The 25,511-nt window shown below is 38.6% G+C and overlaps 1 protein-coding gene across 1 annotated transcript in view; it reads left to right on the top strand.

Annotated features, from left to right (window-relative positions):
* The window catches only part of LOC104521796 (M-protein, striated muscle), a 71,895-nt gene that overhangs the window by 1,945 nt on the left and 44,439 nt on the right, over positions 1 to 25,511 (top strand). The window contains exons 3-13 of the mRNA XM_010163906.2: positions 820 to 958; positions 1,179 to 1,336; positions 2,214 to 2,306; positions 11,065 to 11,153; positions 12,792 to 12,842; positions 13,117 to 13,281; positions 17,208 to 17,369; positions 18,444 to 18,585; positions 20,197 to 20,396; positions 21,527 to 21,580; positions 24,062 to 24,189. Coding sequence (XP_010162208.1) covers positions 820 to 958; positions 1,179 to 1,336; positions 2,214 to 2,306; positions 11,065 to 11,153; positions 12,792 to 12,842; positions 13,117 to 13,281; positions 17,208 to 17,369; positions 18,444 to 18,585; positions 20,197 to 20,396; positions 21,527 to 21,580; positions 24,062 to 24,189 — 1,381 coding nt within the window. The remainder of the gene's footprint in view (positions 1 to 819; positions 959 to 1,178; positions 1,337 to 2,213; positions 2,307 to 11,064; positions 11,154 to 12,791; positions 12,843 to 13,116; positions 13,282 to 17,207; positions 17,370 to 18,443; positions 18,586 to 20,196; positions 20,397 to 21,526; positions 21,581 to 24,061; positions 24,190 to 25,511) is intronic.

The following is a 25,511-nucleotide window of genomic DNA, read 5'->3' as shown; positions in this document are numbered from 1 at the left end:
TAAAAAAAAATACATGGCAGAACAAGGCAAAGTACATTGGAATGATGCAAAGAAATATTTTTTAAAATAGCAAACAAATAATGTCTTGACCTACTGTTCACTGAATTTCATGCAAGTCTTCTCACTTGCTTCACAGCATGTTAGGTTATACTTTAGGAGTGTTGCCGTAATCTATGACAGCCATGTTAGAAATTTATGATACTCCACTGCTGCCTTTTGTCCTGTGGGCAAGGCAAAGAGTAGCATAGGCTGCTTACTGAATCAGCGTGAATGCAGGAGCTTGGGTTGTCTCCTCCTAAAAACATTTATGAGTTGATGTTTTTTTAGGAATTATGAAAAATCTACGGAGTTAGATTTTCAGGGAACAACCCACAAATTTCTCAAAACATTGTCTTTTCCTGGTAGCTTCTATAATACTTCCCGTTCGCCCTTGCCCAAGGAAAAGCTTTTTTGCATTTTCCTGGTAGCTTCTATAATACTTCCCGTTCACCCTTGCCCAAGGAAAAGCTTTTTTGCCTGCAGCAGGTTCTTGATCTCGATTACTAGAGGACTAAGACTGTAGGATATCATGTCAATGTGACCATGCCAGTTTTCAAGACCTGAAGCTGTAGCACCACATACACAGGGGGAAAGAAAAAGAAGGAAAATCATATTCATTCACATGCTCATTAGGATAGGCAGGATGGACTCTAAGAATAATTCCTAAACTAGATTTTACATCTTTCTGATATGGTTTCAGAGCCCTCAGTTGCCTAATGTGTATGAGTGACAATCTTAAAGCTTCATATTGGCTACCTGATATTTTTTCTCGTTCTACAGGACTCATGAACAAAAGTCTCATGCAAGTGAAGAGAAAAGGATCCGGTTTGCCAGTGAGTTGTCTGCTTTGGAAAAAGAGATTCACACAGCCAGGCACCATGCTAGAGAACATCTGGATAGACTTGCTATACAAAGGATGGTACAGTGCTGAAACTTTTTGTTCCTATCCAAGCAGATTTATGAGATATACTGAAATTTAGGCTTGTGTTTCAAATACCAGTAGTGATTTAGCACCTTTTAATTTTGTGGATTTCAAATACCAGTAGTGATTTAGCACCTTTTAATTTTGTGGATTTAATACTAGATCTTCTACCCCATTTGAGTCCGATGCTAGATACTTCTTTTCCTGTGTTTAATAGGTAGAAGAAAATATGGCTCTGGAAAGACACGCTGTTGAGGAGAGTATAAGTCGAGCTCCTGAAATTCTAGTGCGCCTGAGGTCTCACACTGTCTGGGAAAAGATGTCCGTGAGCCTTTGCTTCACTGTACAAGGATTTCCCACCCCTGTTGTACAATGGTAAGAGACTGGCCTTTCCTAGCTCTCTAAAAATGTTGTTAAGCTTTTTTCATTTGGAAGTTATGGCATAACAGATAAGTGTCACATACATAATGGCTGTGTTAAACCCCCTTTATAATCCTCATAGATGTGCTGGATCATAGCAGTTGGTACTGCAGTGGAAGGAGTGGGAGGACAGCTTGCTGAATGGCCATGTGCAGTGTGAGAAGCAAACTCAAGTCTTTCAGAAGGCAGACTGTAGGACACATTCCAGGCTTTCTGGATATTGAGTTCCCTGATGAAGTAGCAAATGGCAAAATACTCAGTGCACAGGCTACTTGCTAAGTCTGGGTAAACTTGCGCAGCACCATTGTTGTCATGGGCTGTATCCATATTCACTTTGTGTCAGCTTCTGTTGAGGCGGACATTAGTGTAACATCCCTGAAGCTGCCCTGCTCTCCAGACAAGTGCTGTCCTGTATATATGAGAGCCCTAGGCTGGACTGTGAAGATCTAACCTGAGGTACAATCCTGTTGCTGCTTCCCTTGTTTGTGCTGAAGTGCTTTACTGTGATCCAAGACAGAGTTTGCTTCCCGTCTTCTGTCAGAGCTAGTGGACCGGAAAGTTCAAGTCACATGCCAACTCTCTACTTCACTGCCTGCCCTTCTGGTTTGGGTGCACTTCTTCTCTTTGCACTTTCTTACTGCAGTGATGGTCTCCCTTTGCCTTCATGGCCCAATGTGTATCTATCCATACATACTGAAAAATACTCTATAAAGGTAGACAAGATTTATAGAGAGAGCTCAGGTGATAGTAAATATCTGAATGTAAAAATCTACTAAATTAATGCAATGATTAGTAGCTGATATTAATCAGTTCATGTTTTCTTGATTGTCAGGTACAAAAATGAGGAACTGATTACCCCTGCAAGTGATCCAACAAAGTACAGAATTGAAAGCAAATATGGAGTACATGTGCTGCATATAAACAGGTAGATTATTCTGGGAAATGCAAAAGTTTTTTATACTCTACACAAAGTATTTTATATCAAATACAATTAAAAATTCACACAAGAGCTGCACAAGAGTTGTTAAATTCAGTACACTTCTCTGTTGGTACTCGCATTTAGGCTAGAAAAGATTAACTAAGTAGCTGAATATTAGATCATGAAAATGAAATGAAAAATTAGGTATTTCTGTTATTTAACTCCAGCAATCTACAAGAAGATAGAAAAGAAGAGGTAAGGAGCTGAAAGAATGGTAGTTCCTTTTTTATTAGAATTATATCTTCTCAGCGTTCAAAGTGGAAAATTGTCTGTGTAGTTTGTGTTCTTGCTATGATGTAGCATTTTAAGGGAAGCAAAAATTTAGCTTGTCAGGGCAAGGATACCCAGTTGTCAGTATTTGTTTTATTTTATGTTAGGTTCTGTTTACTTTTTGACCTCCATTTCTTTATTCTGCAAAAAGTAAGGAAGTGTATTTTTTTTTAAAGGTTCTAATGTAATTAATTTTATTTTTCAGAAGGATGTTAAGCTTGTGGTGTAGAAAATGCCTGGGTAGAACAACTTGCCAAAACTAAATCCATGCTGTCCTAAACATTTGAAATATTGCATGTTGCATGTGACTTGCTACAAGCTTTTTTAAAAAATACATAAATCTAAAGAAAAATGAGGACATGACTGTGGTATTTAAAAAGAAAATTAATATCTAGAGCGGAGACACAAAAACCTCCTTTTAATTTATCCAGAACATGAGCATCAGCTGTGCTGAAACAGTTGGAATATTTGTGGCTAACACTTGGCTAGCCAAACATTTCAACTTCTACCCTGTCTCCATCTGTCACCAGTGGAAGCAGCCCTGAGCACAGCCTTGTGGCATTAATGCAGAAAATAAGTCCATCATTCCTTCTGCTTTTGGGAAGGACTACTTGCCTTTGTCATCCTACAACAAAGTCCAGTCCAACTCTTCACCTTACCATAGCTCAGGATGGGAGAAACTTATCCCTTGACAGAAGCTGTTAGCAAGAACCATTATGTTGTTGCTGCTTAAGGGATGCTTCTCAAGGGGTAGCAGTACTTACTAGTACTGCTAAAATGCTCATAGTCTTCTGCCCCCAGGCTATGGGTAACTTGCTGACTGCTCTCTGTATCCATGAGATGCCTTGACACAGCTAATTCTTCCCACAAGCTTTACTTTTGGAGGTGAGAGCAGGAGGTTAAAAGATAAAAACAGGTGTCCTCCTGCAATCCTCTCCCTTGCAGCAGAGAAAAAGGAAAAGCTTCTCCTTTGTCTGGATGTGTGTGAGTGACAGTCAGGAGATGAAACTTTGGTGACTTTCTGCTGATGAGTGATTGTGTTTGCTTCCCTTGGTTACTATCCATGAGGAACTGCTTGCTCAGTCCAGGTGCAGGATATGCAGTACATAGGTTCCTTTAGTAACATTTTAGGAATAAATGTTTCTTTTTAAGAAATGAGAATCAGTGTTGATGTTGCTTTCTGAGCATCTGTAACCATCAGGCTGAAGGGTACTAATGGCTTATATCCCCTTGGTGCTTTTTTTCTCTTTCCTGTGCTGATTATCTGTCACGTAGACACCATCCACAATCAGCTTTGAGAGTGTTCAGTCCCAGCCCTATTTATTCAGACATACCATAGAGTTATTTATTGGCACCCACTGAAGTTCTCACACTCACCCACCACCACCCACTGTTTACTAGTCCCAGACCTGTATGTATTCGTGCAGATTCCCTTACATTCGACCAAGCTGCCATCTTCAGAGACTGTTGTTCTGTTTCTCTTTCATTTGGTCTGGCAGTATGGTCTTTTTGCCACTTAAAGATGCCTGGCTGCTCTCCCACAGGTTTCTTTCCTCCACTTAAAAGAACACTGGGGGATTGTAGACACAGAGTTATGATTTATTTACCATAGATTTACCCAGTTTATTAATTTAAAATTTCCAATATTAAATGTATTTCTTTATTACTAATCTATTTTATTTTATAATTTGACCATCAACCTTACTTTCTGTCCCAAAAGACAGAAAATCAACATGCTGGAAACAGAAGAACATTTTGATAGTGCATTGCTAATATTAGATGTTTCTTGTACAGAAAAGAAAGGATGTATAGGTAGTGGTTAAAATATATATATTATTAATATTTTTATAAAAACATGTATGAAGTAACTCTGGATGTTTCATACATATCTTTGTGCACATATATTTGGAGTATTATTTTTTGTGGGAAGTAGAACCACTGGGATTTTCTACCTATCTACTTCTTTGCTCTCCTCAGCTGTTCATACCAAAGTGCTGAGCTGAGTGTCATCTGATCTGCAGCCACTCAGAACGGCCTTGGAATTTCTTGGCTACCATTCTAGCACTTCAGTGAAGCTCAGGGAGTGAACTTTTCCTTCTGATGCAAATGTGATATTTATTCCTTAGAGTATTCCTTGATCCCAGTGGAAAAATTCTTGAGGCACCGAAACCAGAACGTCACCTTGTCATCTTAAAGTAGTAACTGGACACAATTTCATCCCCCTCTGTTTGCTGTCTTCCAGGGCCCATAAACATATGCAGTAACCAGATCATTTTAATTTCTCTGTCTCATATTTTTATGATGCTCTGTTCTCAATTTACCACATTTTCTGCATGCATTCAATGCTATCATTATCATATAGTGCTGTTTTCTTGCTCCTTTTAGGCTTCTTCAGTTGGGAGTTTGAGCTCAAGGTCTCCCTTGAGCAGTAAAGAAAAGGGGTTTGGAGTTTCATTAGATTTTTTGCACATCTCATAATTCTAGGAGGAAAGATATTGCCAGCCTGCACTGGGGTAGTGGTTCATCTCATCTTTCATCTCAGTTCTGATAGGAGATTCAGAGGAGACTGTGAGAGATCCTCTGAGGGAAAGCTACCAGTAGTTGAAGTGATTGATACATGTCTGATAATGTGAGGGTTGGTTTAAAATGTGTTTCTTTATCCCATCTAATTTAACTATGGATAGACACATAATACAAGAATAGATTTCTATATCACAGGGAGTAAAGACGAGGATGCCTTGCTACTTTCTAGCATAGCTGCAAAACATTTTCTGCCTTATTGTATATCTTAGTAATTAAAAATCATAACATTTTAAATTTCTGCATTACTGCTACTTGTTTAGCAACAGTTTTTTTGTTTTGTTTCTTGTTTTTTTTTCCTTGTTTTTTTTTTTTTTTTGCTTGTTTGTTTACTGTGATGCCTCCTGAAATGAATCACTTAGCTTTATGCAGCTGTGAATGGCTATATTACATTTCCTAGTATGTTGGCTGGGGCGTAGAGGGGGCAGCAGTATGGTCCTGGCTGGGGACGTTCCTGACCTCTGACCTCCACCCCTCGGTGGGCAGGCAGGTGAGCTGGTGGGGGCTGGATGGCAGAAGGAGCAGGGAAGGCAGTCTGGATTTCCAGAGCTCTGTCAGTGTGATGTGGCTGCGCAGTCTCCTCTATACAAGGCTGCAAGTTTGGCAGTATTTTGTCTTTTATTAGGGCCCACTCCCGTTTCATTAAGCCATCGCTTAAGCAGGGCCTGTAGTTGCAGCAGAAAAGGTTTGTGTTTGCATCAGCAAAGCTGTGTGGCAGAGCCAGCAGAGAGCAGTGTGATACCTGCTGCCAGGAGGCACAGCCAGGCTTCTCACCAGGCGCTTTGCTCCGCAGCACCACCGGCTCTGCTTTAAAAAAAAAAAAAGGACTAAAAATTGAATGAACCTTGTCTCCTAAATATTCTTATTTGACAAATGATACTGTGCAGTCAGTACAGTGCTATTTTAGTTTGATTAGGCACAAAAGGCTGGAGATTATTTAATCTGGAGAGACAGAGAGTGAAGCCTGCCTTTCTGTCGCTGTAGGAGGAAGCAGGGCAGAGCAGAGGCACTGCGGCAAAGGCAGGCAGTCCTCTGGCAGAGCCTTGGGGCTGCGTGGGGCTGACCAGGTTATAAACTGCAGCTCCCAGAGTTTCGCAGGGACACAGTACCAGTGAGCATATAGACAGCAGGCATGGTGTACTGCTCTTCTTTCCTTGCTGAAATGCAAACCACAGCCCCCAAATGAAATAGTCTGTGATCTTCTGATCTGCCAGTCACTGTCCCCTATAAGCTGCAATAGTTGGAAGCTTGAGGAAGTGGGCACCTCAAAACAGAGATCCTCTCTTCGGTAAAAACAAAACCCAGCCAAACAAGAAGAATCAGTCACATTTAGCCTGACTGGAGAATCAATACATAAGATGGTAACCCTGTCGAGTATTTCCACATTCAGATACCATATAGCCATAACACTGAAAATTTTGTCATTTGAATTCAAAGGAGGCAATTTTAACTCAGCGTAATTCACTGCATTCTGCTTCCTGTTCTTGACATGCACTGAATTGTGTTCCAATTCAGGCAAAAATGTTATTTCACTCTTAACTCCAGTGTTTAAATCTACACTAGGCAGGTAGATGAATATATGCATTTTAAACAGATGTATCTGTCTGGGGAATATTCCCCGCACAAACATTAGCACTTCAGAACCTCATGTGGATTCAGGGCAATTTAATTTTCACAAAAAGTATTAGTACCTTGGGACAGAGACAGATCTGCACTCACACTTCATGCTATCTAAATGTACTCTATGCATATTTTATCTGACCTTTGTAAAGGTTGGAAAACACGTTCTCCATCATGATGCAAGAATAACTTGGAAAGACCACATCTTGCCTCCTGGGTACTTCAAATGTCGTTTCTAACTGGTCTCGAGTCAATGCACTTTACAGTGCAATTTAGGAAATCTAGGAGTTTTAGCATACAGGGAAGTAGATAGTTTCCAGGATAATTCTCAGTCTGAGTATAACCTGACGCAAAAGGAGAGTCAGGACCTTACATTACTTGCCATCCTGCCCAACTTTCTGCAAACTGTGTATTAAATAAAATGTGTTGTGTAGCTCTTACGCACTAACCCCGTCCACTTCCAATACTAGATTTGAAGGCAGTCAACTGAGTACTAGGCTGTCTAAGCTGGTTCAATTTATCTCATGGAGAGTCAGGTTAGAGACTACAGCAAGGAATTGTGAAATACTTTCGAAGCAGTTATTTCCAGAAAATGGGTAGAGTTGTTAGGACCCCTTAAATAGCAGAAACTGCTTGGACTGGGGAAGTGTTACCTGTATGCTCATAACAACTGTAAGTACATTGTTTCTCTTCATAAAACCAAAGGATGTTGTAAAAGCGTGGTCAGTCATTTGGTCAGTAGCTTCTTTCTTGTACTCTCCCTGAGAGAATTAATTCTCACTTTGTCACTAATTTCTGTCAAATAGTTGCTTTCAGACATGGAAATTTTTTGCGCTAATGAAACAACTCTTTTGTGAATCTCCTGTCTGTTTTAGAGACTTTTAGGGTCATATTCTGTTTTCACTGCCTTGGAGCCCCTCACAAATAGGCAAATCTCCTCAAGAGATGTATTTTGCTGCTCCTTATGAGAGAGCAAGGCTGTGGGGAGGGAATTTAGATAAACACAGATATATCTCAATTTGGAGAGTTAATTTGATATCTGTCATTCTGCTTCTTTATTTTAGGGAGACAATTTGCAGTTCTTACACCCCTAAATTTCTTATGCTTTGAGTGGTCAAACACAGACTGGGACCTTGCTTTTGTTCAGAATACACTTTTCTATAATTTCTGGATTATTTTTTCGCCACCTTGTGGTTAAGGGTAAAAGACCTTTTAGATCCTGAATCCTGTGTAATTCTTACAGAAATGAATATTGTTTTGATGGAAAATGAGACCAACACTGAGAGCAGAGGACTACTGTTTTAATGGGATAGTTAATCAGAGTAAATGTCAGTTAAGTTATTGTGATAGTTTCACTAGACTAGCCCTTGGCTATGTTTCTATAAGTAATGCTTTGCTTATGTGAGGGAAGGGCCTTATGGAGCAATGGTGGGGTAGTGTTCATCACTTGGTTATGGTATGGGTGATGCAAGCTACCTAAATCATGTCCAGCCCAAGGATGGATCAGCACCTCATCAGCAATCACAGCATGGCTCCCTGAGTACATGCCCTGTTAGATGAAAGCATGCACCATCCTCCTGGAGAGCCTGGCATATACCTACCTGTAGTGCCTAGGAATTGCACTTCTGAAATCTGCTTGCCATGGTAAATTAAACACATCCTCAGCCACAGTGGCCTCCTGGCAAGGGATGGACTAATTCTCTTGTCCTTCAGAACAGGGCAACTACATCCAGACTGTTTTCTGGGAATGGACTCTTGCTATATCCTGACCTATGTCCTGGAATCCTTTTGGAGAGCTGGCACACACCAAAGTGTGCCAAGGGCTGTTCTAACACATCAGCACTAGGGTGATCAAGATGCAGTTTCTGCGGCATAACCTAACACTGTTTAATTTACTAATACATATTATTAAATATAGTATGTACTCTGTACTATTTACTGTATACTCCATATATCTCCTAAAGTAGAGATGTAGTGCAGAGTGACAAGAACACCTTACAGTTCCAGTACAATCAGTTCTGCAATGCTCCTTTGTAAGAAATTTTTGAGTTGTTAGCTTGTTTCATTATAACAAGAGACTGTACTGAGCTGTGAGAAATGTATGAATTATGTACATTTCCATATAGAGACATTATAACATGTATTAGGAAAGAAGTCTGCGGTTTTACTACAGTTTTGCCTTGCTTTTGGCATTTTATAATCCAAATGTTAAATAGTGTGAAACTAGGATAGTAAAAAATAATTCTTGCTTTTAAGAACCGAGTGTGAAGAAATGTCACCGAGTCTGACAGCTTTCAAGCAAGTCTAGAATCAGTTAGATTTGGTCTAAGAGGTCTGTGAAGAGATACTGGCATGGTTTTAAATCCTTCCTGAAAACAAAAAGTTGAATAATATTGAGCCTAGTATTTCAAATCTTTTAAATTGTTTTTCAGATTTACTTTACCTGTCCAGACTGTAATAGGATGCTCAAGGGCTTCATACCCAACTGCAGGCTTTTTGGTTAAGTGGACTAATCTTAGGATTTACCCCTCTGGCTTTGATAAGTAATTGTATGATAAACTTTGTATTTTACCTCTTTATTTTGTGAAATGTGAGGCTGAAGATTAGCCTTCAGGAGGAGCTCTTAGTCCTGTATGTTTAGAGAGATAGATCTCAATATAATAGAGTTTTCATCAAGTTGTGTTTTAGACATCACAGTGCAGGTAGTATCATTTTTGTGATATGACACTGTCCAGAATATATGCAAGATCTGAAAAATAGGTGTCTGATGTGTCACGGATGCTACATACCGCAAATTTGGTATCCTGTTATGCAATTTACATCAAACACTTTTACATATTCTGTCTTCTCTCACACCTGGGATATATGACTTCTTATGAGACAAGTGCAACCAGAAATTCATCCCTTTCATTTGTCAGTTTCCAAGAAGATACAAATTTGTTCTTCTGAGCAGGCGTGCAGAACATTGTATCTCATCACTGGAAATTTCAGTGGCCTCCATTAAATGCACTACTAAATGAACTACACAGAAGCAGGGTTTAATTGTGCTTCAGACACAGCACTCTGATTAGCTGGTGGCTCAACCTAATAGAAATTCCAAGAAATAAATAAAAAAAAATCAACAAGTTTGTTTGACAGACATCTTGTAAAATACTTGACTAATGGAAAAGTTCAAGAAAAAAATATTGAATTGGACCCAAAAAAAGTTTTATTCTTTCAGAACAAAAATGTTTTATTTCATATTAGAGTATTTAGTATGTTTCTGAAAACAAAGCAGAAGTACATTCTGAAATATTATTTTTAAATTAAAATATTCCCTCTGAAATGTAAAAATGAAATATTCTAACATTTTCAAAATTGTTTCTTCATCTGGACTGAGTTCCTTCAACAAAATTGAGGAAATCTTATTCTACTTAAGTCTGCACTTTACCAAAAACTAATCCAAAATATTTTTATCTTTTTCTAGTCAGTACACACTTATTTTTATATTTATTAGAAACATAGCAAATAAGTTCATTTCAACAGTAAATTTGAGTAATTGCAGCAAAAATATATACTTGCACATAGTTTAGTTTCCTTTCCTTTACTTCAATTTTATGTCTATAGTTTTTCTCCTGACTGACCTCATTTTAAATAAGAAAAGAACTGTGACGTCAAAGTTTGTACCTATATCTTAACATCTGGCCATGTATCTACTCATGTAAATTCCTATTCAAGGAAGGCTATAGTAAGTGAGACAGTCCATCACTGGGTCCTATTTTACGTGAAGTAGCTATTTTTTGCTTTATTTTTCACTATATTGTCTTTGTATAATAAATGTGCTGGGAATAGCCATAGAAGGAGGAATTTCTGCAAGCATCACATGTACTTTTCTTCCATGTTTCTTTCTTAAAATACATGGCAGAAGGGCAAGACGGATTAAGGAAGAAGGTTACATAGAGAAAGGGAATAGCCAGACTGGCACCTGCCAGCTATCTCCTTTTGATCATTCTCTAAAGATCATTTCCAGTTTGCTCAAGTTAATGTAGCCTGCACACTAAGCTGTGATGAAACGGCAGTAAAAAACAGTACCAGCTTTCTGATTGTCTTTTGTCAATGTCATGCACTGTGTGACACCAGTAAAGAGCTTTATACCCTTTCCTTGGAGTTGATGTAGCTTGGTTTGTAATATCAATCATTAAGAGAATTTGTATTTGCACAAAGAGTAACTTGTTTTCCTCCTTCCCCTTTTCAGAGCTGATTTTGATGATTCTGCTACCTATTCAGCAGTTGCAACAAATGTCCATGGGCAGACATCAACTAATTGTGCTGTGATTGTGCGAAGTAAGTCCTACTTCATGATTTGGGACCTGACAAGATGCATGCCAGAGTCCTGAGAGAATGGGCTGACATAGTTGCTAAGCCACTCTCCATGACATTTGAAAAGTCATGGCAGGCACGTGAAGTCCCGAGTGACTGGAAAAAGGGAAACGATGCAGTCATTTTTAAAAAGTGTAGAACTACCTTCCCTAAAAAGGGAACTACCACCTTGTCAGCCTCACCTCTGTGCCAGGGAACATCATGGAACAGATACTCCTAGAAGCTATGCTAAGGCATCTGGAGGACAGGGAGGTGATTTGAGACAGCCAGCATGGCTTCAACAAGGGCAACTCCTGCCCGACCAACCTAATCGTCTTCTAGGTTGGCATCACTACATCAGGGGACAGGGAAGGAGCTATGGAAGTCATCTATCTGGACTTCTGTAAGGCCTTTGACACGATCCCCCACAACATCCTTCTCTCTAATCTGGAGAGATACAGATTTGATGGGTGGACTGTTCAGTGGATGAGAGATTGGTTGGATAATCACATCCAGATGGTAGTGGTCAAAGGCTCAATGTCCAGATGGAGATCAGTGATGAATGGTATCCCTCAGGGGTCTGTACTGGGACCAGTACTATTTAGTATTTTCATCAATGACATGGACAGTGGGATTGAGTGCACCCTCAGCAGGTTTGACAATTACACCAACCCTAGTGGTGCATTTGACATGCCTGAGGGATGGGATACCATCCAGAGGGACCTGGACAAACTCAAGAAGTGGTCCTGCATGAACCTTATGTCAAGGTTAAGTGCAAGATCCTGCACCTGGGTCGGGGTCAATGCCTGGGATCAATACAGACTGGGGGATGAAGGGATTGAGAGCAGCCCTGTTGGAGAAGGACTTGGTACTAGTGGATGAAAAGCTGCACATGAGATGGCAATGTCAAAAGAAGCATGGCCAGCAGGTGATTCTGCCCCTCTGCTCTGCTCTGTTGAGACCTCACCTGCAGTACTATGTCCCGTTCTGGAGTCCACATTGCAAGAAAGACATGGATCTACTGGAGCAAGTCCAGAGGAGGGCCACAAAAATGATCAGAGGGCTGGACCACCTCTTCTATGAAGACCCGCTGAGAGAGCTGGGGTTGGAGAAGATAAGGCTCTGGGGATACCTAGTTGCAGCCTTTCAATACTTAAAGAGGGCCTATATGAAAGATGCGGACAGACTTTTTAGCAGGGCCAGTAGTGATAGGACAAGGAGTAATGGTTTTAAACTAAAAGAGGGTAGATTTAGACTAGATGTAAGGAAGAAATTTTTTACAATGAGAGTGGTGAAACACTGGCACATGTTGCCCAGAAAGGTGGTAGATGTCCCATCCCTGTAAACATTCAAGGTCAGGTTGGATGGGACTCTTAGCAACCTGATCTAATTGAATTGTCCCCGCTGATGGAAGGGGTTTGGAACTAGATGATCCTTAAGGTCCCTTCCAACCCAAACCATTCTATGATTCTATGTCCCTGCTCACTCCAGGGGGGTTGGACTAGATGACTTTAAAGGTCCATTCCAACCCAAACCATTCAATGAGTCTAGGATTCTATGATTAAAACAAGAAATAAATATCACACTCATGTCATTGAATGTTTATCGTGTGTTTATTTATAGGGTTCAGAGAGGATGAAGAGCCTCACCCAGCTGGAATAATGCCCTTCCACTGTAAGCATTTTTAAATTTTTGCTTAGATAGTTTATGTACTCTTATTATAAGAGTAACATTTTACAGATGAGAAAATTGGATACAACTTGATGCTTCTGGCTTTGCTTTCTAAGCATTCAGTTACAATAGGAGCTGTCCCAATGCTTTTGCTTTCCCAGATGCATTTGTAGATCAGCATACAGTATAATAAAGAGCTCCATCTCCTATTTGGATTGAACAGGAATCTGTGCCAAGTACAATTTACTTAAGAAAGTTTTCATTTTCTCATGCATAGTGCCCCTGTCATATGATGTTTGCTTCACCCACATTGATGTCCAGTTTCTGGAGAAGTTTGGAGTCACCTTTGGAACTGAAGGTGAAACACTGACCCTGAAGTGTTCTATGTTGATCACCCCAGACCTGAAAAGACTACGACCTCGTGCTGAGTGGTATAGAGATGGTAAGTTGGTACATTGAATAGAAGCTACCTGGAAAATGATGAAGAAAACACTAAGGACACAGATCAGCTTAGATTATGAGAGTCTCAGAATTAAATTTGGAATAGAGAAAACAAATATCTCTAGTTAGAATTTGTAGACCTTTACTGCCTTTCAATGAAGTGACTTGGTCAACCTTTTCTTAAATATACATTTACAGCAACAGGAGGTAATTTCGTGTTATATAATAACATGATGGTTAGAACATTTACTGACTAGGTGGAGATCCAGACTCTCTTTGACCGTGATTTATAATTGAATGCTGTAACCACTGAAGAGCTGAAGGCTACTAACAGAGCAGTAAATTAATGTTTGAAACACTGAGGTGTGAGTATGGGTCTCCACTTCCATCTTGCTCCAGTATTTATTGTGAATTTTATTTTAAAATAAATTTAATGTGTAGTTCAGAAATACTTCTAGGACCCAGGCCCAAAACATGTACCTTTGTTCTGCTGTTTAGGTGCCATGTTGATAGGTTGCTTTCCTTGCCTCTTTCGTCAGTGAAAAACAATGCTGTGCCAAGTGAAGCAGTCTTAACTGGAAGTACTGAAAACATCACTGAAGCATATCATATGCTCTGGTGGATGGTACACAGGCCCTGCATGAATAGTATTTGTTCACCACACCAAAAAAAGGTCTTAAAACATAAAACTAACTACTTAAATTTTAATGGATAGCAAGCTATTGGAGATACTTAGCTCACCTCTTTTCACCGACCACAATCTCTGCGTAGGATTCTAAAGTAAGTATTCTGCCTGAGGATTTAAGGAAAGCCTTGGTTATTCGTGAATGGTGAGACCTTTCCCCAAAGGGACCACATTTGAGAATAATAGATTCCCAAGATTGATGTTTGGACTGGTCCCAGGCAAGCTGGCAGAAATTTCCATAGCTGACAAATTGTAGTGCTGTGGTAGTTTAACTTAGCTGGCAGCCAAACAAGATACAGCCACTTGCAGCTATGATGAACTGCTAAGTGTCAAGGGATGCCCCGTATTGTTCCACTTTTCATCCAACATGAATTGTTACTACGGACAGGTGAACAAAAGCTTATGGTCCTTTCAGTTTAACCCTTCGTGATACCAAGATAATTCTCCCTTGATATGCAACAATATTATGCTCTTTGTTTCCCCCTTATTTGACTTAAATTTTCCTTCATTATCAAAACCTGAGATGAAAACTTGGTCTCTTTGAAGCCAGTAGGTTTTTGCTAGTGAGTCAGATAGGCTTTCATCCTATTATTCTACTTATGTTACCGGAAATAAGATTATACAAACAAGCTTAGATTTGTCCTTTGTTGCACATACATGGTTCACAATATTTCCAAGAGGTGTAGAGGTGCATCAGCTGGCAGAACTTGTTCCCAAACACAGCAGAAATTCATGCATTATGAACCTTTGCTATGTGCTGCAGTTCCCTGTGTTGAATCTTTTGAGAGCTTGAGGCAATGCATAAATGTAAACAATGAGAAAGTTAATAATTTGTTCAGTATCATGTGCTTTAGGTCTTCTGTTGTTTTTTTGTTTTTTAAGAGGTAATACTTAATTCTACTCTTGCATTAAGACAAACTGTATTTTTCCTAAAACTTTTCAGTTTGTGTTAATCAAATAATAACAACTAAAGCCCTGAGATGGATACGTATGATTTGCTTCTAATAATTATACACAAGAGAAATATGTGTTTATCCAGCACTAATAGGCTTCACACGAGTGAACCTTATTGAGGATGTCTACTAGATTCCTAGGGGCGTATAAATCAACTGAATCAAATCCTCAAAAGTAGTTTGGGATTTGACAAACATGAATATGATATCTATAATCCATGGGCCACTTAGATCAATTTAAGATACTGAAAAAACTAAATTAAAATAATACTTCAGGAATGTATACCTAATCTGGCTATAGATTCAGCTGGTAACAGGAGCTTTCTGTTATTGGTCTCTAATGTAATATAAGTATTATAAAGCTATATGTACCAGCATTCTGCAGCCATTTTTACTGTAGTCTAGAAAAAAATAATTGAATTCAGAGAGAAAATCATACAGTGCAGGATTTAGCTGAAACTTCAGCAGACCAAAATACATTATGAAAAGAAGCTTCAGTATATAGTAATTCCCCACTTTTTATATGAATTTTCCACAGAGTAATGTTTTAGGAAAATTATCTGATGTACTGAAAACAACATGTGAGGCTTGAGTCACAGTGGCTCTGAGGGTTAGTCTCCTGCAGGTTCATTCTTTGGTAAATTCCAAGAGAAGTGACAGAGCACAACGTGTGAATAGACTGGGAATTTGAGTGCAGTAGTGAGACCCTGTAATTGTAATATTATTGTGATGGCATGTGCATGAATACCTGCTCTTTTAGAACTTCTGAATAGATTTGTGGCATGCAAAATTTACTCTTCTTGGCTTGTCTAGAAAGTCATCCATTCAGGCTGCATTAAAAAAGAGCTACTTTTTTAGGGCATCTGGTGAGTCTTTGACCTTGTGTGAAGAAAAGATGTTATTCTGCTCTTAGCAAACATGATTGTCTCCAGAGTTTCTGGTCTCAGGTACACATAAAGGGTGGAAATGGATGATTCTGGCCTTAATAGACAATACATACTTGCCTACAGTTTCTGTATATTCAAAGTAGAGTGTCTACCCTTCTACTCAAGCTTGGAGTCTAAATAAGTGACCTGCTCTTCAGAGCTGCTGGTCACTCAGCATTGATTTTTCTTCAGCATTTACCACAGAACTCATGCATTGGTTAAAGTTTCTAGTTGAAGACATTTTTCTGATTTAATTTAAAGTACTTCATGTCTCTCTACACAAAGTTTCGGTATCATTATGACATGCATGACAGAAAGGGGACATGCAGATTTTCTAGGTAAGGATCTCGTGATTAAGGATCTCATGGGAAGGAATGTGACTGAATTTACTTTGTAAGCTTCTCAGAAAACAACTGTATGCTTAGGTGTTTATGTAACTTAATCCTGTAAGTTTTAGTAGTGTGTCTTCCAGATGCTTTATTATCTGAATGTGTGTCATTTTTTTGTGCCTTCTTATGTAATTCAGCTGTTATATGGGAAAACTGATTCTTTTGCAACTGTTTGAATGTCTTCTACAAAGTGTATTTAGGCAATAGAATAATAAACATTTACAGGTGTTCAGCTCCTTTAAGTACAGTTCTGCTGCATTGATTACAATAAATTAGTATGCAATAGCTCTTAGGGAGTTAAAAATCAAAAATAATCCAATCAATTATTAAAAAGGCTGATGTGAGAAAGTCCCTTGGCTAGCATAAAATAACTTACTCATTCTTTTGCTCTGGTTTCACTAGGCAATCAGATTAATTTGCATTAATCATGGGTCATCACCTCTCACCTGTGAGAGATTCACATTTAATTTTATTCACTGTTCAACAGGCATGCCTTGAAGATTTAAATTTGGTGTATATTTTTAGCAGTCTTCAGATTAAACTGAAATCTGGTCTTTAAACTTGGAGGAAGAAATTGACTAATCTTGACATTTGACCTTTACAGGTAGCAAAATTTATTAAAAATAAAACAAAGTTCCAACCTGCATTCATTACAGGGTATGGCAAGTTTTCATGTTATTGTTTTGAAATGTGGATAATATTTTTCTCTGTCAATGTATTAAAAATTACAGTGATGGGAATTCTGTTTGCACTGCACAGTATAGTCTGAGACATCATACTCTCTAAAATTCACTGATTAAATAAGTTTAGGGAGATGCAGCTTACTCTCTGTAGAGTTTTCATAGCATCAAAGCACCTTCACTCTGAATAAAGCTGGCATAAATACTAGTTTGTGCCCCTGATTAGCACAGAGTTGCACTAGAACATAGGTTGTTCTGGCCAACATAGTAACATGTCTGATGGGTCTCTTCCAGATGTGCTGATAAAGGACTCCAAGTGGACAAAGCTGTATTTTGGAGAAGGGCAGGCAGCTCTGTCCTTTACCCATCTGAACAAAGATGATGAAGGTTTATACACCCTGCGCATGGTTACAAAAGGTGGAGTGAGCGAATACAGTGCATACCTGTTTGTTAGAGGTAAATTTTCATCTGTTTCTTGGGAAGAAATTAAAAAGAGCAGTAGAAAGATTAGTTTTATTAAACAATTCCATGTATTGACTGAAGTACAGAAGAAATCCAACCTTGTGGTATTTCATAGTAATTTGATTTATCTAGTAGTCTGTGCTAGAAAAAAGCAGTCACCTTACATGAATGGGGAGCTTCAAGAGGAGAACATTTTCTTTCATGAGGAATCAGAGAAATAATTCTTGTAAGAAACAGCTTGTTTCTTTCTTTGCTATCTCCTTTCCCAATAGGAAATAAACATCTTTGCATACTACCAGTCCTCACTGTAATGATGATGATTTTAGCTCTAGAGGTTGCCAACTGGGAATGAACCTTGTTGAGCATTCTCTTATCCTGTGCCTGGCATTAGGAGGAGGCACAGGAGAAAGCAAAAGAAATATTCCCACCACTATATCAGTCACAGCCATCCCAATAATCAGAGAAAAGAAGCAAAGAAAGAAATTAGCTCACTGAAGAAATACAGTTTTCACAAGGGACATAGATAAAGGAGGTAAATGTATTAAGATAAAATAAAGGTCAGAATTTTTCCTCACGTTTGCATGCACAACTCTCGGTGAAGTAAGAATGAACTTCCACATGCACCTGTGAGCAGAACTTAGTTTTCACTTTTTTATTTTTTCATTGAAAGATGAAAATATCTCTGGCTGAGAGTTCTTTCACTCCCTTAAATACCTTGGACAACATCCTTGATGGGAGCAAACTGGAGCAGCCCCACTGAGTCCGTTGAGAAAGAGCATCAAAACACATGGGGTAGCTGAACTTTTAATTGTTGTGGAAAGTATTTGGTGTTTGATGCATAGACTGCTTTTCTGCCCTCAAAAATGTCCCTAAACATTTTTATCTATATGGAGATATATACATTATGGGCCTGATTCGTGAGTGCAGTGAATTAGTGTGTAATGAAATCTTTGAGCTCCCATTCAGATAAACAAATAGTACAGTGAACTGGAAATCTTCCCTTTTGTCTTTGTGGTAGATTTCAGAGGAGTCAGGATCAAAACTAATTTATTTTTATTTGTGGTCCAGATGCTGATGCATTGATCGCAGGAGCACCAGGGGCACCAATGGATGTTAAATGCCATGATGCTAACAGAGACTATGTTATTGTTACCTGGAAACCACCAAACACAACCAGTGAGAGCCCAGTCATTGGATATTTTGTTGACAAGTATGTAAACATTGGTATTTATTTGATGTTGTTCATTGCAAAAAACATGTATATACTGAAGAAAAAAATCCCCAACATTATATCCTTCAATACATGGGTTCTTTAGGTATATTTTTACAGACACTAGGCACTGATACTCGGTTGCCTACTGTGTTCAATTGCTAGATTGTTCCCTGGCAAACTTTTAGCCTGGATGATCTAGTACCTTCTCAGGCAATTCTGGGCACAGTTTGGGGATTAGCAAGGGCCAGGGGCCATTCCCAGTAATCATTTACAGGCAGCTACACTTTATCAGACACTAATAATGTTCAACAGTATGGATGTGGCCAAATCAGAGAATGAGCCCTGGCAATATTTAGTTTATGGAAGCCAAAATCCATGGGCATCTGGAATTAGATTTAATCTGTATACTGCAAAAGCTGAAATCTAGAAATTGTTACATTACCTTTTTGTTTCTGCCTTAACTGTGGTACATCAGGATTTCAAGGCATGGGGTCTCAGGAGCTGGTAGTTTAAATCAGAATGGCAGTCCTCTCTCCCCCAGTCTACTTTGCACTCTGCTGGGGCTTCAACTCAGTGCAGGCAGCCCAGGATCAGGGGATCCAAGCACTATTTTGTATGTCTCTTCCACTGAAGTGAATGTTTGCCCCTTGTACCCAGAGCAGAACATCTGATCCTTAGTGTCTGAAACTGTCAGTCAGCAAAACCATTACTGAAATGATTACATAATGTATACTACTCTACACTTAAAAGCAACATTTGCAGCTCATTGCTATTTGCTACCCTGTAATTTGTTCTAGTTCAGAGACAACTGCCTAGGAATTGCTGGAAAATGTTGGCTTATGAATGGCAGTCAGTATGAGGAAATAAACTTAAAGACCTGGGAACTCTACCATTTATATCCAATTTGTGCAGTGCATAGATCATGGCAGTATTTAACCTATATTGTATATAATGTAGTCAGCTGTGCCTTTTGACATTTTGTTTGGATTACTGCAGCACCAAGGAGCTCTTGATTATGACCCTATTTCTCCTGGTCCTGTCGGGGCAGAAGACAGTCTTCTCCACGAAAGTTTATAGCAGTAGGACACAAAACAGATGGGTACACACAAAGAAGCCAGTATGAAGACATCACTCTACTTCTTTATGACTCCTACACTCTGTGGCCCAACCATTGTTTGAGGAAAAATCACAGAGTTGCTTGCTGAAAAATATGACAAGGAAGAGATGGAAAAAATTAGGTGAAAGTTGCAATTCCAGCATTTTCTGTGGAAATTCATGTTAAGAAGAAAAGCAAATAACTTGTTCTTTAGATGACAAGGAACAGAACCAAATAGAAGGGAAACAGAGAATTGAAAAGACCAAAAACCATGCAAGAAAAATTACTTTTGCAATTTTATTATGAATAAATATGAGCAAGGTGGGAATTGGTTGTCTAATCAGAGGAAAGAGTTTAAAGAGTGTGTAAATTGTATGTTTCATTAAGGAGGTGTGTCATTTAGATCCTCAACTTACTGAGGACGACTTCTGTAATTCTGACTTGATGTGTGTAGGAGGGTGTATATTTATTGTGGGATGATACTAATAAATGCTGTCTTTTGTTACTCCAAGATGTGAAGTAGGTTTGGAAAACTGGGTCCAGTGCAATGATGCTCCTGTAAAAATCTGCAAGTATCCTGTGACTGGTCTTTATGAGGGACGGTCTTATATATTCCGTGTGAGAGCAGTGAACAGTGCTGGCATTAGCAGGCCTTCGCGAGTATCTGAACCGGTTGCAGCTCTTGACCCTGTTGACCTGGAGAGAACACAAAGTAGGTTATGCAAGGTTGAAAAAGATGTTGAATATTTGATCTTACTATTTTTCAGATTCTGCTTTCTTAACCTAAAGAGCAGAGTTTATTTCTTCCTGCAATTGAGTATCTCACTAATTTCAAGGTGAGGGATGTAGTTGGAATGACAAAGTCCATACAGACATTTGGCAAGACCTGGAGACTCCATCTCAATTAAGGCTGGTTTTTCTTAGCTTTAAATATAGATGATTATTACCATTATTCAAAAGAGCTAATATGCCCTGTGAGCTTGTATCATTTATGTTGAGAGATGGGTCCTCAGATCCTATAAACTTCTGTATTTGCTTTTGAAAAAGCTATTGAATATGTCTGTTTTAGTTAAACGAAAAAAAAATCATCATATGGATTCACTGACCCACAGACTGTTATATTTTTCCACAACTTTTTTTCTCAGTGAAGTAATAGTACTTACACAAAGCCCCCCATGCTACAGGTTGGGGGGGTCTCTGATACTGTTACTTTTCTAGCAGATGGAAAAGTCAGTCTAATGAACATGCTCTTTCTGAAGCTGGTCTTGTGGTCAAGGCCACTGCAGACTGCAAAGGAGCCTTCTGAGAGCTTCTGCATGAATAGAGTAAGCTGGCTTGCTCTGGGGAGTAGTGTTATTGATTTAGCCTTGTCCTAAACCCCTGTGCAGATTTAGTATATCATGTACTTACACACCTTCTGTTTTGTGTGCTCCTTTTACTCAGAGGGGAATTAAACACATTATGAAGACTGCAGAGTACTGTCCCATGTTGCTTGTAAAATTTCAGTTGAATATGCTATGTTTCCATTAGCTTTATGATTAATTCCTATAACCAAAGTCCAATTCATGATACAACAGTTTACTAATCTGCCGCAGAATTGAAGCCATGTACTGTGAATATAGTTCTTGCTTTTTAGTATTGTCTTATCATGATCTATTTTCCTGTAAAAGTGAATGAAGCAGTGTATGACTTTGAGTTGACTCCATCTGTGGAAAGATTTCATAACAGAGTTATAGAGATAGAAGTATACAGGCTTTTGAACAGTTGATCAAGAATAATTTGCAAAATTTGTAAAAAAATATTGAACTGGTCAAGAAACTAATTGAATATTTTCATTAACAGCTATTCATGTGGATGAAGGGCGAAAGATTGTAATCAGTAAGGATGACCTTGAAGGTATGTAGCATTTCTATGATTTCAAGTCCATCTGTTTATATGCCAGGAATTTAGCATTATAATTAGAAATATAGCTTAAAAAGAAATCTACCTAGTGAATAAACTTTTTATAATAACAAATAAAGACATACTCTGGCTTGCAAGGCTGAGAGAACACAAGTGAAAGATGAGGTCTGAAAGGACAGAGAACATCACACCCTCAACAGCACTACTTTCATTTTTAGGCTGAATTTGATGATCTGAGCAAGTTATTTCCATTTTAATAAAAACTTAAGCAACCCATCCCAATTCTTTAATTAATATTTCTGGATGGATAGAGAGGTTGTTCTTAACATTAAGGTTCTACACTGAAGATTGTTTTTCCTCAGGAGAACTGGAGAGATCACTGCCAACTTTTGAGATAAAGCCTGAATTTCTTCTATCTTTGGTTGTTTCTATACGTAGTGATTTTTGGGGTGCTTGGATAATGATCTTCTTTTCACTTAAACTGTCAAAAATATTAATTATAATGGCGAAGTAGTAACAAAAACCCCAAACAACTCTGCCTACTCTCTTCCACAAAGGTTATAAAGCTGTAACTCAAATAGTAACATAATAAAAGAAAAACCACCTGAAAACAAGTGTAGTTTGAAAGACAATCAGACATTAAATGTTTTCTCCAGTGCACAAATGGAACAGGTGAGGCTTCTCTATTTTTACAATGGTACTGTAAATGAATTGATATGGATATTGTAGGATCAGAATACATTTGTCTTGCTTGTTTGGCTTCCAAGAACATACTTCTGCTCTCAGGATTGCCTGAGAATGATCAGAAATGTAAAACAACCACTCTGGCCTAAGCATGAGTAAAGATACTTGGATTTCTGTTTCACGAAGGTGCTTATTTAGTAAAGGAGTATGAATATCCAAATACACTTATTTATATAGATTATTACTTTAATCTGCAAGACTGGAGACCATTTCTGAAAAAATGATACCTAGATCACAAATGGATTTCCTTTTTAGTGCCAGATGACTTTCCATTCTGTGAAAGCAGGCTGTACCATCATGTTATATCATAATAAGTTATGTCAGCTTTGGATTTTTCAGGTATATAAGAAGATATCTTGAGATTTAGTTATGGGAAACCAATTGGAAACCTTTTGATTTTATGCATTATGCTGTGAAGGATTATTGTAATTTTCTTGACTATATGTTTGCAACTTTGTCTTAAACCCAGCCAATTCATGTGCCTTTCTTAAAAAAAAGGTGTATTTGTAGGAAATCAAATATAGAAAGCATTGAGGGAAAATAAATTTTCTTAGGATGTGTCAGTTTGCTTTTTAAAAATCTGATTTTGATTGGGAAACAAGTACGATGAAATAACTTCAGTGTACATTTTGAGCCTGGTTGGTTCTATGGATGTTTTTAAACTGTTAAAACATAACTTCCATGATTTAGAGATTATTACTGAAGCATTTTTCTCTCTTTTAATGTCAAAACCTGAGCATTTAGAAGATATATACTCCTTGCTAGCCTGAGAAGTGGCAAAACATACCTTAAAAGAATGAAACTTTTTGCTTTCTGTATTGCAAGCCATAAAAATAAAATATTTGTAGATATCTGATGAGTTGCTGTTTATGACCTCTTACCAAGAGGCACTTTCTTCAGGGCTGTATAACTATGCCTGAAACTGGCTGTCATAGGTCCAAGCCTCTCCTATCTAGTGCTGTTTTACACCATTGCAATCCCTCGGATAGCAAAACTGGCTTCTTCTCATGCTGCGGTGGGTGAGCATGACCACAAAAGCCTATGCTGATTTTCTCCAGCCTGGCTCAGGGTGTGCAGGTCCTGCCTCACATTCCTGGTAACCCACAGGGTGAGTGGGGAGAGGGGTTTGATCAGGCCACACCAAATCTTGGAGTCACCAAAGGGCTGGTGACATTTTTTAGTGTTTCCGATCCACAGTTTTTAGAAGTACTTTAGACTATATGGCTGGTAATACCATCACATTACAGGATACATTGCTAATAGATTCTTTTTCCTTTTCTGCTTTGTTTTAAGCTGCTTTTCTCCTTACTGTACTTCCTTTCCAGATATCTTCTTTTAGTCTAATTTCTTGTAATACCTTTTTGTACTTCTGTCTTTGATAAAAAAAATCTCTGATTTGCATAGAGTGAGTAGGTTTTTTCCAAGGCATTCTGCCCAGCAGATGGAAGTCATTCAAATGTGATCAAAGAAAAAAAGTGTGACAAATGCAAAGGTTTTCAGGGGGCATATCTAACTTTTACTGAAAAAGTAAATGACTAACCTTTCATACTGATGCTTCATTTCTCAAAATTTAATTGAAGTGAGCAAGTGAACTGCACAGATGATATCATAGCCCCTAATAGCTGAGCATTGCACTACAGGGTGGGAGTTCAGAAAGATGAGCTGTAGTATGAGTGCTGACCCAGGGGTCAATCTGCTGTTTAACATTCACTATGTTTATCACTCTTCCAGGCGATATTCAGATTCCAGGCCCTCCCACCAATGTGCATGCTTCAGAAATCAGCAAAACGTATGTTGTACTCAGCTGGGATCCACCTGTTCCCCGTGGCAGGGAGCCACTGACCTATTTCATTGAGAAGGTACTGTACTGTACAGTGGCATTCAGCTGTGAAGTGTTGCTGTGTGCAGTTACATTCAACTCATCTTTAGAACTATGGAATGAACAATAAAACTAACACTTTCTGAGGTCTCACAGGATTTGGTAATGGGATGTTAGAGAGGCATGGATAATCAAATGTCTTATTACATGATTTAATAAGCATTGAAATTCAACGTCCAGGGAAAAAGATGCCCCTTTGATATTTGCTTACTGCTGTCTAAAATAAGAACAATCTATATGTGTAAGGTAGTGGTTTAATGGAAGAGAAATGTCTTAAGATTTCACAGTCCTACAGACCAGACTGGAAGTTTGCAGTCTGCCTCTATTAAAGGTAAGTATCTGGTAGTCCTGTGGCAGAGAAAGGAACAGTGACTCATAATTTGATTGTCACTTTCCTTTTTGCAGGTTTACGCCACCCTCTGCTATACCCTGACATTTTATTCCATGTAAGGTTAGCAGAGAGGCAGTTGCCTGTCTCAGGTTCACTGCTAGTCCTCATGGCTGCCTTCCTCTTCCCTTTGGCTTGACAGGGGACTTCAGTGATCACAGTAGGGGAGGTCTGTTCTTCTCCCAGCTAAGTTACTAAGATTTAGATACATCCATACCCGAGCCAGGTTTCTAAATTAAGTAGGTTGGGTTAGAGCCAGAAGTAATATTTTTTCCTCCTCGCTACAAAGTTTCCCCAGTAGGTAAATTGGGCTTCATACCTGACCTCTAAAACTCTTACATGCCGAGCTATACTTAGTTTTTTGAATTATGCCTCTAGCATATGCCCCCTCTTAATGATCCACAAACACTAAAACTGTACATAAAACTGCCACACATTCAATTTGCATCTTGAATATTGCGACAGCCTTTTCTCAGGCCCTTACCATGCAATTTTTTTTCTTACATCTGTTAAGCACATTCCTCCAAATTCATTTCCTAGCCATTCGTTCTATTCACATCACTCCTCTTTTTGCAGCCTCCTTCTTGTCTTTCATTCTCAGTCACATAAAAATCTCAATTTCAAAAGACCTTTATAGCCCATCTCTGCATTCTTCATCATCCATTACCTGCTGAATGCTGAACCAATAGGTGTAAAGTGAATTCCAGTCACTAAATTTTCCAGCAAGAATGTCCATAGTTTCTCCCACTCTGCCTTTCACATTCAAAAGAAGTAATTAAAATTTCTGTAGAAATATCTATTTTTCTTTCTATGCAATAAAATAGCGTATCTTCCTTGTACTTGTTCTCAGTTGCATACATCTGCTCTTATCTATAAATTTCAAGCATACTGACTTAAGGATTTTGAACCAGCTC

Source organism: Antrostomus carolinensis, unplaced genomic scaffold (genome assembly GCF_000700745.2).
Source record: "Antrostomus carolinensis isolate BGI_N321 unplaced genomic scaffold, ASM70074v2 scaffold2503, whole genome shotgun sequence".
Taxonomy (NCBI): Eukaryota; Metazoa; Chordata; class Aves; order Caprimulgiformes; family Caprimulgidae; genus Antrostomus; species Antrostomus carolinensis.
Note: the sequence above shows the minus strand (reverse complement) of the source record. Positions and strands in the feature narration are given on the sequence as shown.